At 35.7% G+C, this 13,670-nt stretch overlaps 1 protein-coding gene and 1 long non-coding RNA gene across 2 annotated transcripts in view; one reads left to right on the top strand and one right to left on the bottom strand.

Moving 5' to 3' along the window:
* The first annotated feature begins 2,234 nt into the window (after nucleotides 1–2,234).
* LOC114286833 (uncharacterized) lies at nucleotides 2,235–5,324 on the top strand. The gene has a single exon (XM_082897279.1). The coding sequence runs from the start codon at nucleotides 2,235–2,237 to the stop codon at nucleotides 5,322–5,324; it is 3,090 nt and encodes a 1,029-aa protein (XP_082753405.1).
* A 2,881-nt stretch (nucleotides 5,325–8,205) lies between these two features.
* The window catches only part of LOC145823224 (uncharacterized), a 37,716-nt gene continuing 32,251 nt past the window's right edge, over nucleotides 8,206–13,670 (bottom strand). Inside the window, exons 2-3 of the long non-coding RNA XR_014365512.1 lie at nucleotides 12,312–12,427; nucleotides 8,206–8,546 (exon numbers count right to left, since the gene is read on the bottom strand). This is a non-coding gene — a long non-coding RNA (uncharacterized LOC145823224). The remainder of the gene's footprint in view (nucleotides 8,547–12,311; nucleotides 12,428–13,670) is intronic.

Consider the following 13,670-nt stretch of genomic DNA (forward strand, 5'->3'; position numbering starts at 1 on the left):
CCATGTTCTGGGTTGCTGAACGGGAAGAAGAGGCCATGTTTTGGGTTGCTAAGTGCTTCAGAGAAGCAGCGATTTCAGACTGGTAATGTCAGAAAGGGTTGGTTGCAGAGTGTTTCAGAATGAAAATGTTCAGAGGTTTCAGACTAGTTTGGTTTGCACAGCCTCCGCATCGGTTTATATAGACAATGGCGAAGATGACGACACGACGCTTTGTCGATCACATGCATTGCCGCGTGTCCGGCACTACTTTTGATGGCTCGTCGCTCGACGATTTCTGTCGAGCACGACTTTTGATGAATTGGTGCGCCTTTTGAGAGCGCGACTTTTGAGGGCTCGATATATATATATATTTGGGCAGCCTATATACACAATCATACAGTGTATTCTACATCGGTCCGGCATGACCCCGTAAACTGTCTCGACATTGATTCCGGTTAGCTTCTACATCGGTCCGGCATGACCTCGTAAACTGTCCCGACATTGATTCCGGTTAGCTTCTACAACGGTTCGACACGACCATACAGTGTCTTCACCAACAGTATGACACGACCATACAGTGTCTCCTATCCACTTTTATTTGTCAGTTTATTTTCTTATTTTGTTACTCTCTCCAAACTCAAGTTAGTTAGTGCCTATCCTCCTTGAGCTTGAGGGGGGTTGTTAGTGTTATTAGTATAATATAGCAATAATGTAATATTACTATTAGTGTGCAATATCTAGCTGTCCAGCTATCCCACTCATGATAATGTTTCTGCTTTCGGTGTTAGTTAGTTAATTAGTATCCTATGTGTACCACCTTTCCTCTCTCTATAAATGTGAGTGTTGTAAATCACTGAAATCAATCAATTGAATACATAAGTCGATTGTTAACGAGTGCTTTGCCCCGAACAACTTTTGAAGAAACTCGTGAAGTTCTCCGTTTAAATTGTTCAAGGATAGTTCTAAAGTTCGTAAATGACTTAAATTAGCAAAGGATTTTGGAAGGCCACCATCAAGTTGATTGTCACTGAGAGAGAGATTCCCAAGGGAAAGCATGCCTTCAAAAGAATCAGGAATTGAACCTATTAAGTAGTTTTCAGGAAGGTTTAGGTCAATAAGGCTACTACTAAAGTTAAACAACCAACCAAGTGTATATGGAAAAAGATAGATCGTTATAAGAGTAAACAAGTCCAGAAAGAAAGACAAAAAAAATTAAAAAGAAGTGAGGGATGAGTGATATTTGGAAGTCTACAACGACACAAACTTGACTCTTTTAGGAGAGGGAGATTATTGCTAGATTGAATTCAATCGACTGTGGATTACAATACAAGTTAAAGTTGAAGGATTATTTATTGTAATTAGAAGATGAAAAACCGAAATAAAATTCATGTGATTGAAGGTTTGAAAGTGGCAAGGCACGACATCCAGTATGAATATGATATAAATGAAAGCGAATTTTTTTAATGAAGTCTGAGTTAATGAATGACAGACACCGCAATAAAAGCCTATACACATAATTTCTCTATCAACCCACACACATAAAAGTCATCCAACTCCGGACTAAGCATAAAATTAAATAAAAAGGACCCTAAACACATGGCATGTTTTTTTAGCCACTCAGAATATAGAAGTCAAAGTCAATGCTTCAGATTTTTATATAAATTAACTACAAAATACCATAAAATATATAGGGCTTGTTTGATTCCACAAGACTAATAGTGAGGTATAAATAATCCTATCAAATTAGTGTGGTATTCACAATCCCACCCCTACCCCATTATTAATAATCCTACAAATTTGTTGGATTAATTATCCATTGGATTAATAATCCTAAAACAAATTGTCAAAACAAACATGGGATAATTGGACCCACAGATTAATAATCCCAATCCCATGCTCTAATCCTTCCAATCAAATGCATAAAAAATAAAATAATGTGAACAGATGGCATACACGGTGTGAATAGATAACATTTATGAGAAGGAAGAAGAGATCCAAGTCAAATGCCTCTTGTTTTATCTACTCATATCAAGCATGACTAATACATAATAGTACTCTTAAATATATTATGTCCAAGTTGTTGACTAAATCAATATAATGATTTCAATCAAGAAAATTTAGAATCAAATAAACCAATATGTAACACCTGTATATTCATATGATGTGCACCACACGTATATTCGAAGTCTTAAATTTTGAAAAATACCTTGCTTATATGTGACACAGCTTAGACAAGGATAAACCATCACAAGGCTATGAAGCATCATACTCGCTTTTTTGCTCTTCTCCTGTTCCTTCTCTCTGATCTGAATAGCATTATTGGTTGCCATGACAATGAAAGAGCTGCTCTCTTGAGTTTCAAGTCCTTCCTTAGAGACCCTTCGAATCGGTTGGCTTCGTGGCAAGGCCAAAACTGCTGCTTCTGGCATGGAATTCGCTGTTCAGACTCGAACCATGTCATCGCTGTGAATCTCACGAATCCTAATCCAGGGAGCCTCATTCTTAACTCAAACTCAAAACTAGTCTCAACTTCCAATAATGTTACATATGCTGCTCTGGAAGGTACAGTTTCTCCATCTCTCTTTACCCTTAGTCGTATTCGTTATCTTGATCTTAGCTTCAACAATTTCTTGTTTTCCAAGATACCCACTGGATTGTCCAATCTCACAGAACTCACCCACCTCAGCCTTTCCAATGCCATGTTCAAAGACACGATTACTACCCAGTTTGCAAACATTACATCACTGAGATTGCTCGATCTCTCATGTTCGTATTTAGTACCTGACACGTCATCCATTTCATATAACTTGACCTCCTCAAAATCCTGTGCTGGTTCTCTTTTGTCATATATCAAAAGTGGCGAGATTTCCTCCTCAAGTTTGAATTGGTTAATGGGGCTCCACAATCTTAGAGTACTAAAATTGAGTGGTGTTGATCTATCAGTGGCATCTCAGTCAAGTGAATGGGCTAAACCGATATCAATGCTTTCCAAACTGAAAATCGTTCAACTATCCAACTGTGAAATTGTTGGCAAACTCCCCATAAATGAGTTTCTTAACCTCACTCAACTCTCTTCTCTTGAAATGGACTACAACTTCCTAACCTCCTCAATACCAACACAGCTAGCAAATATCACTTCTCTTTCGATCCTTGATCTCTCGAGCTCTAACTTACAGGGTTTTCTCCCTTACCTTCCCCAATTGAGAGAACTTCACATAAGCAACAACCCTGGCATCACAATTGATCTGAGTTCAATGTTCAGAGCCCCTTGGGGCAATCTAGAGATACTAGATATTGGATTAAATCATGTTAATGAATCAATTCCGACTTTCATTGCCAACATGTCTTCGTTGTTGTATTTTTCAGCAGAGAGTTGTTCAATTCATGGACCCATACCTTCTTCCTTGTACAACCTGTCAAAACTAGAATACTTAATTCTCAATTTCAATTACATTACAGGCAATCTTTCTTCATCAATCTCCAATTTACAAAGCCTCCAATACTTGTCTTTATTCCAAAATTCTCTACAAGGACACATCCCAGATTCAATATGTCAAATCTCCTCCCTACAATATCTACATTTAGCAAGCAATAAAATGACAGGGGAATTACCTGATTGCATTCGCCGGCTTACCAACCTCAGTGTTCTTATGCTTAGTGAAAATAACATAACCGGTATTATCACTTCATTGATGTGGTTGTTCCAAAACTCCAGTCCATCTATGATTGGCCTGGGATCAAGTGGGCTAACTGTAAAAATTGGCCGATACCCATTTTCACCCGACTTTCAGCCAATCCAGCTGGACCTGAGTTCATGCAGTATAGGGGGAGGCATACCGGATTTTGTTTCAAATCTGACAAATCTTGAGTGCCTAAGTTTGGCGGATAACAACCTGTCGGGGACAATACCATCTTGGCTGCTCAACCTTCCCAGGCTGGGGTACTTGGACCTTTCTTCCAACAATCTGCAAGGAGTTGTCCCACCTAATATTCGGCTTCAACAATTTTTTGGACCAACAACACTGAACTTAGCAGGAAACCACTTGGAAGGGCCTATTCCTTTCCTTCCAGAAACCATAGAAGCCGTTGATTTGTCCAGGAACAATTTCACAGGTGGTATACCGATCCAAGTTGGAGGGCTTCAAAATGTCAAGTACTTATCTTTTTCAAGTAACCTGCTCTCTGGACCTATCCCCCTCTCCTTTTGTCATACAAACAATGTTCTGATGCTCATCGATCTATCGAATAACAGCCTGTCGGGGACAATCCCTGCAGGTCTAGGCAACTGTACGTCCCTCATTTCTCTCCACCTTGCTAGGAATAATCTCAGGGGAAACATCCCCAATGAACTCAAGGCTGCAACTAATTTGATATTTTTACAACTAAATGGAAATCATTTTAGCGGTCCTTTCCCAACTTGCATTCGAGAGCTTCAAAATCTGGAAGTCCTGAATCTGGGAAATAACAAATTCGAAGGAAATATTCCACGTTTCATCGGAGATCTTCAAAAGCTCCGAATCCTTGTGTTGGAATGGAACTCGTTCAACGGGTCAATCCCAAAAGAGATCAACAATCTATGGGACTTGCAATTTATTGGCTTCTCCAACAATAAACTCTCTGGTGCCATCCCTGATAAATTGCAATGCTTTAAGATGCTGACAAGCAGGCCTAGAAGAAACATTATAGGCCGCATCATCTCATTTATGTATAGTGGTGTTGATCTAAACATTGTGATAAAAGGACTACCATATGACCTTGATGTGATCTTCACTGACAATAGTGGGATAGATCTTTCGTGCAATTTGTTGACAGGACTGATTCCACCTGAAATAGGCCTTCTTGAAGGCCTGTTTATGCTGAATCTTTCACGTAACAGTCTATATGGTGAAATCCCAATGAGCATAGGTAAGATGAGTGAGTTGGAGTCACTTGACCTTAGTTTCAACAATTTGAGTGGGTCGATTCCAATGGCATTGGCATCATTAGACTTTCTATCATACTTGAATCTGTCCTACAACAATTTGAGTGGTGAAATTCCAAAAGGGATGCACTTTGATACGCTGTTCGGAGATGGATCACCATATATTGGGAACAGGTTCTTATGTGGTGCTCCTGATGGTCCAAACTGCAGCAGGAATGGTTCCTCAAGTTCAGAGACCGTTGATGCTGATGACGATGCAAGACAAAAATGGTTGTTCTATGCAGTTGTGACTATTGGCTTTGGGGTTGGGCTTTGGGGCTATTTAGCCATCATGTACTTGATGAAGGAGAAATGGAAAAAGGTGTATTGGGAGTTCATTGATAGGGTTGTGTTGAGAATTACCAGATGCATTACAAAAAACTGAAACGCAGTGAAATTTTTTTATGTAGTAGTTAAGAATCAAGTATGTAAATTTGAATTTTTTTATTTTTTTATAGCTGTGTAGTAAATTACAGAACTTATTTGTTTGTATGAGCTTAATTTTCAAAATTGATTAATCAAGTGTGAAAGCAACAAGAAAAAAAAAAATTTTAAAAAAATGAAGACCACAAGTTCAATGAAACAACTAGGGATCAACCTACTAGGAACCTACTAAGAATTTTTCCTAGCAAAAGTACACAGGCGCGAAAAAAAATAGAGTATATTTTTATTTTGCCTAACCACTTTAACTAGTTTGTTCTCTAATAATCCTCTCTTTTACAAGAAAAACAATACACATTATTTTTTTAAAAAAAATACATTTTTCATTGTGTGACAATTGGGCACTACAGTTCAAAGACAAATCATTGAAATTTGTCTTTAATTCAAGACATTTATTCATCAACAAACAAAAATTCAAATTTATTTATTTATTTTGCTACAGTCAAATGCCAAAAAAATTCGAAATTCAACTACATTGGATGATTTCATTAGATGCTAATGAAAACCAATCAGTGGTGGAAAGACTCTAATCAAAAAAATTAAAGGTTCAATATTTGTCTATAGGTGCCTAATTGGATGATTTCAAAGATTACATAAATACATAAGACAATCTTGAAAATCCACAAGAGTAACTAAGCTCTAAACAAGATCCTACACATACATACATCTTCTATACTACTATATTATATATCTCACACAACTCCATCAGTGTGAACTATCACACTTCTATATATCACTGATTTTATAAACCAACCCAGTCTGAGGGAATTGATTGCAACACAACACAAAATATAAAAGTAAAACCCTAGAGAGTCATACAAGAAAGAAAGAAAAAAAACACTGAATAAACAAACAAGTTTGTAAGATACAGATAACGCAGTGGGTAAAAAAAAACAAACCATACCTTAGTGATAAAATCCAAAACGAAGAACCTTGTGGGTAAATCATGTGTTTCACAAACCACGAACTAAGAACACCCAGCCATAAAGTGATACCACAGTATGAGTATCACTTACACTAGTCACAATGCAAAGGCTTGATCGTTATTCTAATAGGAGAGAGTTAGAGAGAGAGTATGAAAAAAATCATTCGTTATTGGATTCATCCTCACATCCCATATATCGTATCTGATATATAGACCAAATATCTAACCATCTATCCATATTTCCTAAGCATAGGATAGATATAAATAGATAGTGGGTTATCCTAACAAATAGGATAATCAGGAAATCAAATTCAAATTACATGGGTAATTTGAATGAGCCATGGGTCATGCCACATGGGTGGCCAAATCCGGGTCCAATACCCGGCCCAATTTCCAACATCTCCCACTCGTACATGAGTTGGCATGACACTGCCACATCTCTATCTCAATCTCCCCAAATATTGAACAATCCCATACTAGCCAATGAACCGTGCAACCGCTGAGAACACCTGCATGTGGGAGCTCTATACTAGAAACTCAAAATGAGCCAACATAGGGACATCAACCCAAAAAGAATAGAAATAGCGTCTCACATATCCCAGACCCATCTAATTACACCGGTCCAAAAAATATCTCTAATTCCTCAAAAGAGTATGTTTGACCCTCATCCATTCTTGCAATATATTCACACTCAATATGCCTCTCATATAGAGCGATGTGAGTTGCTGGCAGTGAATATACAACAGTGGTGTAATACTAGATGATCTTCTCTTCGCCCTCATGCCATTTAGTTTAGAATTGACCGCTTTCCCAGTGATGTCCCTTAAGGCCGAATCATACATGACCGCAGACAACATATCAAAGTAGCAGAACATCAACCTCTTACCTTATGAAATAGTCAAAGGTCACAAAAGGGTACATAAGTAAAAGTCATATATAAGTAATGACACGTAAGACTCACACGGTGAGGAAATAGGGATCCATCCTCTCACCTCATTACTCGGTCGCCAAGCACATGTAGCATGAATACATGCTACAATGGAGTAACTCTTCCAAAGAATGACATCATACTCAATACACCGTACAGATCTTAGTCTAGTTGCTTTCTAGCGCCTAACTCGAATTCTTTATTTGCTCGCCTTCTAGGCGCCAAATGAGATCTCGCATTTGGCTAATCATAACAGGCACAACATGGAAAGTGGGTACCAACATCCATGTTTGGTCTTTAACACGACCTCATCTTGGTAGTAACCAAGGCGACATACATAGTGGATAATTTAAGTCTTTCTTGGCTTCAAATAAAAATAAATCACTAGTTTCATCCTTGCTGGCTCCCAAGCTCCAAAGGCAATTGCTCGTGTGAGTGAGCCAATCTTGCCTGCTGACATCATCATCTGCTAATCATTATGACACAAACCATAATAGTATCAACATCTCATCATCTCACAATAAATAAATGATCGATTTTAAAAACACGACCACAGTCTACACAATTCTAGATTCCAAGCATAAGCCCTATCAACACCTCTTGCAATAAGCATATACAACAGAATTCACCATGTGCACTTCACATGAAGTGGTTTTTTTGTACTCACAATGGGTGGCAGTGGTGGTCAGCATCATATCTGACTACTGGGCATCAAGATCTCAAAATAATATTTAGTTCATTGAAATAAAATGAAATTAAATTGAATGGTTATTTTATTAAAATATTATTTTCATATTTGATTCATTAAAAAAGACATATTTCAACATTATGAAAGAATAATTATTTTGTAAAGAGATTAAGAATAATCATTTAATTCCTTAACCAAACACTACATACAAGGTCCCCTTCCACATGAAGGGCCGTAGGCTAATCCATGAATCAAAAAAATATATATAACCTGACACACCATAATGAAAAAAGTCCATTAGAAAAATAACTAAAAAATCATTAACAATTTATAGCAATATCCAAATGCATTTATTGCACAAACTCAAGTATTATGCAATATAGAGTTATTTATTTGAACCATTGGTATCCCAATAGGGAGATTGAAGTCATAGGTACAACTATTTGAAGCAGAGAGGATTCTATTACCGGAAATAAAGCTGCACAATTCCTAAGCCATTGGCTGTGGTAGCAGGCTGATATTGAATTGCAGTCTGTTTGAGGCATTCAGGTTGAGTTCCAAGACGAACATGGGGTTGCCATGTCATCGCTGTGTTAGAGTTGTTTCGAATGCGTGTTTTCGACATCTAGTTGTATGGTAACATAACAGGGGAGTCAAAAAAAGAAAAAGAAAAATACTCAGATTAGATGAATACAAAAATAAGAGAGCAAATTGGATATTTAGAGAAGGTTTTCCATTTATTTTACCGCGAGAGATGAGTATTTAAATAAAGAAGTAGAAATCAAACATCTGGTTAGACAAGATGTAACATGGATGGTCTAACTGAATATCAAATGCATGTAGTCGGTGAGAATATGAAAATAATTTGCTCATATGAAAATTGAGAAAAATAAAATTGGCTAAACTAGAAAGCAACGTAGTGTGCCAACAAATGGAGTTATGGCTACACTCAAAAAAAAGTATAGCTCCTAATAATATGCAAGTAACATATTATCCTGCCATTGAGCCTTAAATATTTTATAGTTTACATGAAAAAAAAAAAAATGGAAATTTCAAAATTCCACAAGGACCCGTATCGGTTAGCTGCTCACCTATGGTCCCACATAGAGGAGGGCCCTCATTTGTTTTTTTATACTTTTAGTACATAGTGCATATATCACATAAAAATGAAGGAAGTCAAAAAGGATTTTTAGCATAGTAGGGAGAAAACACAATATTTATAAAATGTACAAATTTTTTCTGTACAACTTGTAAATTGTGAAGTGATACATGCAGGGAGGTGCAGATTAAAAGAAGAAAAAAAAATACATGCAGGGAGGGGGCATAACTGTGCAATTTGTAGAACATGAACAACCACATAATCTAAAAAATTAAGAAATAGCGAATGGTATAGGAAAGGTTCCAATCGAGACAATTTATAGGGATCAAGCGAAGAATGCATGATAATTAATGGAGATTCAAGGAGAGAATTTCGAAAGATATACTTGATTACAACAAAATGAATTTAGTATTTTAAGAAATTTCATAGCTTAATCAATGAAGAGCATCAACTTGATATGACATATATTACATATTCTCCATCCTAATTACAAAAAGAAAAGAAGAAAACAATAGTTGTTTTGTAATTAATATTTCATTTTTTAGGACATTACAATCAGAACATGCATATCAAGAGAACATGAGAAATCTCTTCATTAAACTCTCATAACGGATTCTATAATTATAATAATTAGATATGGCATGTCTCAGTTTGCATTTATTACCTTTTCATAAGTAAAATCATTGACAAATAAGGGGGATGCATCTTAAAAAATAAAAATAAAATTATACTAGCATGCTTTGTACTTGATACGATCCCAATATAGCAATTCTAAGCCCCATATAAATATGCAATCTCATAATCAGCCATTAAGAACATCTACAGACAATGACTAGCTAAAAAAAATGTTATTTGTTTTGCTTCTTTTTATTTGATTTGTCAATTATAGCCATGTAACAAAACTACATTTGAATGAAGGATTATCTTTAAGGCCTATTATCAACTTTAAAAAATAAATAAGCAAATATGAATTTTTCGTTTTATTCATGATTCATTTATTTATTCATGTTTATTTACATTTTTTTTTATCCACTACATTAATCATTGATTTCCCTAGCAAATAAATCAATAGAAGCGTCTAATTAACAAATATTTATTGCAAATATTTGTGAGCATGACTAAATCATAAATAATAATGACAACATGTTAACAAGCGAAAACTTGATATGGAAAATATTGGAAGATTTTAGGCCCGAAACAGTATCATCACATTGCACATGACATTAATTCATTTGCAAGTAAGTTACATTAGACTTCTCAATAATATTTGATGAATTAACATGATATTCCTCAATTAGTCTGTTCCTTCTTTCCATTGTATCGCTAACAAAAGGCCAAGATGATCATGTGGTTTCTATGAAGATTTATCTTGTCCCTTAGTTGGCCTATTTTCATTATGGATTTAAGTATTAGCCAACTCCACTTGGGTGGAATACAAGGCTTAGTTTGGTTTGGTTTGGTTTGGTTTGATTATTTCAGTATTAGACAATTTATGAAGCACAGACACCTCTCCGAGGAACCCGTACCAGTGTCGGACACGGACACGAGTTGGTCAAGTGTCCGACACGTAGCAGAGAGTGTCCCATTTTTTTTATTTTTTATTTTTGCATCTGGACACGTTTCAGACATGTTTGGACACGTTCGGGGGGTCAATTTCATAATTTATGAAACTTGTGTTGGGGCCAATTTGGAAAACAAAAAAAACAGAGCAATATTTACCCTAAATCGACAAAAAAGAAGAGAAAGAGAGAAGACCTGATCCATTTTTGGTGGAATACGAGGCTTAGTTTGGTTTGGTTTAATTATTTCAGTATTAGGCAATATATGAAGCACAGACACCTCTGAGGACTCCATACCAGTGTCGGACACGAACACGCGGTGGACACGTATCCGATATGCAGTAGAAAGTGTCCCATTTATTTATTTATTATTTTTTTGGCATCTGGACACGTTCGGGACACATTTAGGGGGTCAATTTCATAATTTATGAAACTTATGTTGGGGCCAATTTGTAGAACAACAAAAATAGAGCAATATTTACCCTAAATCGACAGAGAAGAAGAGAAAGAGAGACCATAAGGGAAAGAGAGAAGACTTGGTCCATTTTCGGTGGTCGCTTGCCTTCGCTTGTCGCTCGTCAGCTGTTAATTTAAGATACGACTTCGCTGCTTCATTCTTCATTCTTCTTCTTCTTCTTCGATCATCTTCTTCTTCTCCAATCTTCTCTCTCTCTGGCTCAGTCGCCGTCTCTCTCTCTGTCGCAGTCAAACTCTCTCTCTCTCTCTTCTTCTCCAACCTTTGTTTTTTTTTTTTTTTTTTTTCTTTTATAAGGTTTGTGTGGGAGTGTACATCTGTCTAAGTGTCTCTCTCTTGTATTTTTTTTTTTTTTTCTAATTTCATTTTATTTTTCTTCTCGTTCTGCCTCTGTTATTTGAGTGTATAATTTTTTTTTTTTTTGTTATTTATGAATGATATATATGATGTTAAATCAGTTAAATGTTTATTTTTTTTATAGTTTTAATAGTATTATTTTCTATTTTTTATTATCTTTTAATGATTTTTTTAATAATTTTATGACATATAATAAATAAATTTAATTATATATATTGAACATGTCCCTAGAGTGTCGTATCTCCCATTTTTTTAAAATTTATGTGTCCACGTATCCGTGTCGTGTCACATGTCTGTATCCGTGCTACATAGTAGGCAATCTTTATGTGGTGTTTGTTTCTAGTCCCTTTGTACTCATTTACATCGTACAATAGTTTTTTCCCAAATAAAGTTTTTATTTTGACAGACAATATAAAGTGAAAATTACACTGATGGTTAGTATACTTTGCCCTTTGTGTGAATTTGGTGTAATTTCAATTGACTAAATTTTGTCATTGAATCACTGATTTTATGTCAATTTAGGCCTCGTTTGGCAAGAAGCTATTTTAGCCAATTAGTCAAAAAGTTACTAAATTAGTCAAAAAGCCAACAATCCATACCAAAAAGTCAAAGATTCTCTTTTCTCTCTACTTTTTGCACATCTTTTCGTAATTAGCCAAAAAGTCATCCCAAACATACAAGTTTTTTTTACCTACCTTTTTAGCCAAATAGCCAAAAAATTACTAAATTAGCCTGTTTCCAAACAAGGCCTTAGTCTAATCAATAACAACCCATCAGAGCTTTTGCCCTAGAATATTTTTAACATTTTCTACATCAAAAGAGCAAGTAACTGTAAACTCTGACCCATGATAAAATTTCATTATTATCACAAGCTTCTTAGCTACCATGTCAGAAACATACCTGCTGCAGGGCACCACTGGTGCAAAGTGCTGTTTTCCATAGTTATAACTAGAAAAATGCAGCTCCCGAAGCAATTCATCAAGCCTTAGCAGAGCTTCTTCAACGCTCTCCAAAGCCTAAAATACAATGCCATTGTCATACAGTAGTGAATTAAAATGAAGGTTTAAGACCACCTAAGAGATAAAGAAAACAAGCATCACACCCGTATAAAAATTCCCAAACCTTATAATCATAGAAGAGTTTGAGGTCTCCAAAACTTTGAGAACAGAACAATACTTGCACTTAGGTCTCGTTTGGGAAGCGACCCGTTTAGCCAAAAAGTCAAAAAGTCACTAAAAAAATCAAAAAGCCAACAATTCATACCGAAAAGTCAAAAATTCTATTTTCTCTTTACTTTTTGCACATCTTTTCGTAAAAAACTAAAAAGTCATCACAAACATACTACTTTTTTTTAGCTTATATTTTAGCCAAATAATCAAAAAATCACTAAATTAGCTTGTTCCCAAACGAGACGTTAATTGATATAAAGAATGCAAGGGCAAGGAAATGAAGGCTCAGTGACGACAGATCCTAAGATTAAATTAAAACTACTTAAGGTAGAATAAAAACACTTCTCAAATAATAAGCAAGACTCGTTTTACTTCAGATAGCATTTGAGCAGGGTAACAAGCTAAAAGTGGAGAACATAATATCTTCATAGAATGAATGTAACAATTCAGCTCAGAACTAAAAACCTTTTTTAATTTAATTTTATTACTTATCAAGCAAATCAGCTCAGAACTGAAAAAGAGAAAAGCCGACCAATCAATTCACATTTAGAATCATGAAACAATCATTAAATAAAGAGACCAATTATGTGTCTCGTCTTATTAAAGCTCATAATCATAAGCATGCAACAACCATAAGCCCGTGAACATTCTCTACAAAAAATAAATAAAGAAGAAAAAAAATAACGAAAAAGAAGAACTCCTTTAACTAGAAATTCTCCTAGAAAATAATAAAGTTAACCGAATAAATGTGCAATACAACAAGTACAAAGAAAGACGACAATAGAGTTCCCGTACTTCATGAGCTTTCCAGCTTTGCACATACCATCCATGAGGGAATTATAGGTAACAGTATCTGGCATTGGTCCTTGTAAGATAAATAGATAGAGAGAATAAATTGTATGTATATATTGATATATGTTGTATTGATTGTTGTATTACAAATGAGGGGTTCCTTATATAGATGTAGGTGTAGGGAGTAGGTGGTGGTAGGTGAGTGTAGTAGGTGAGTGTGTGGTAGGTGATGGTAAGTGTGTGGTAGGTGATGGTAAATTATACAATGTACATTAACAGCCCCCCTCAAACTCAAGGA

Source organism: Camellia sinensis, chromosome 1 (genome assembly GCF_055761805.1).
Source record: "Camellia sinensis isolate YWXY chromosome 1, ASM5576180v1, whole genome shotgun sequence".
Classification (NCBI taxonomy): domain Eukaryota; kingdom Viridiplantae; phylum Streptophyta; class Magnoliopsida; order Ericales; family Theaceae; genus Camellia; species Camellia sinensis.

Coding starts and splice junctions, on each gene's coding strand:
- LOC114286833 (XM_082897279.1), top strand. CDS start 2,235: ATGAAGCATCATACTCGCTTTTTTGCTCTTCTCCTGTTCCTTCTCTCT.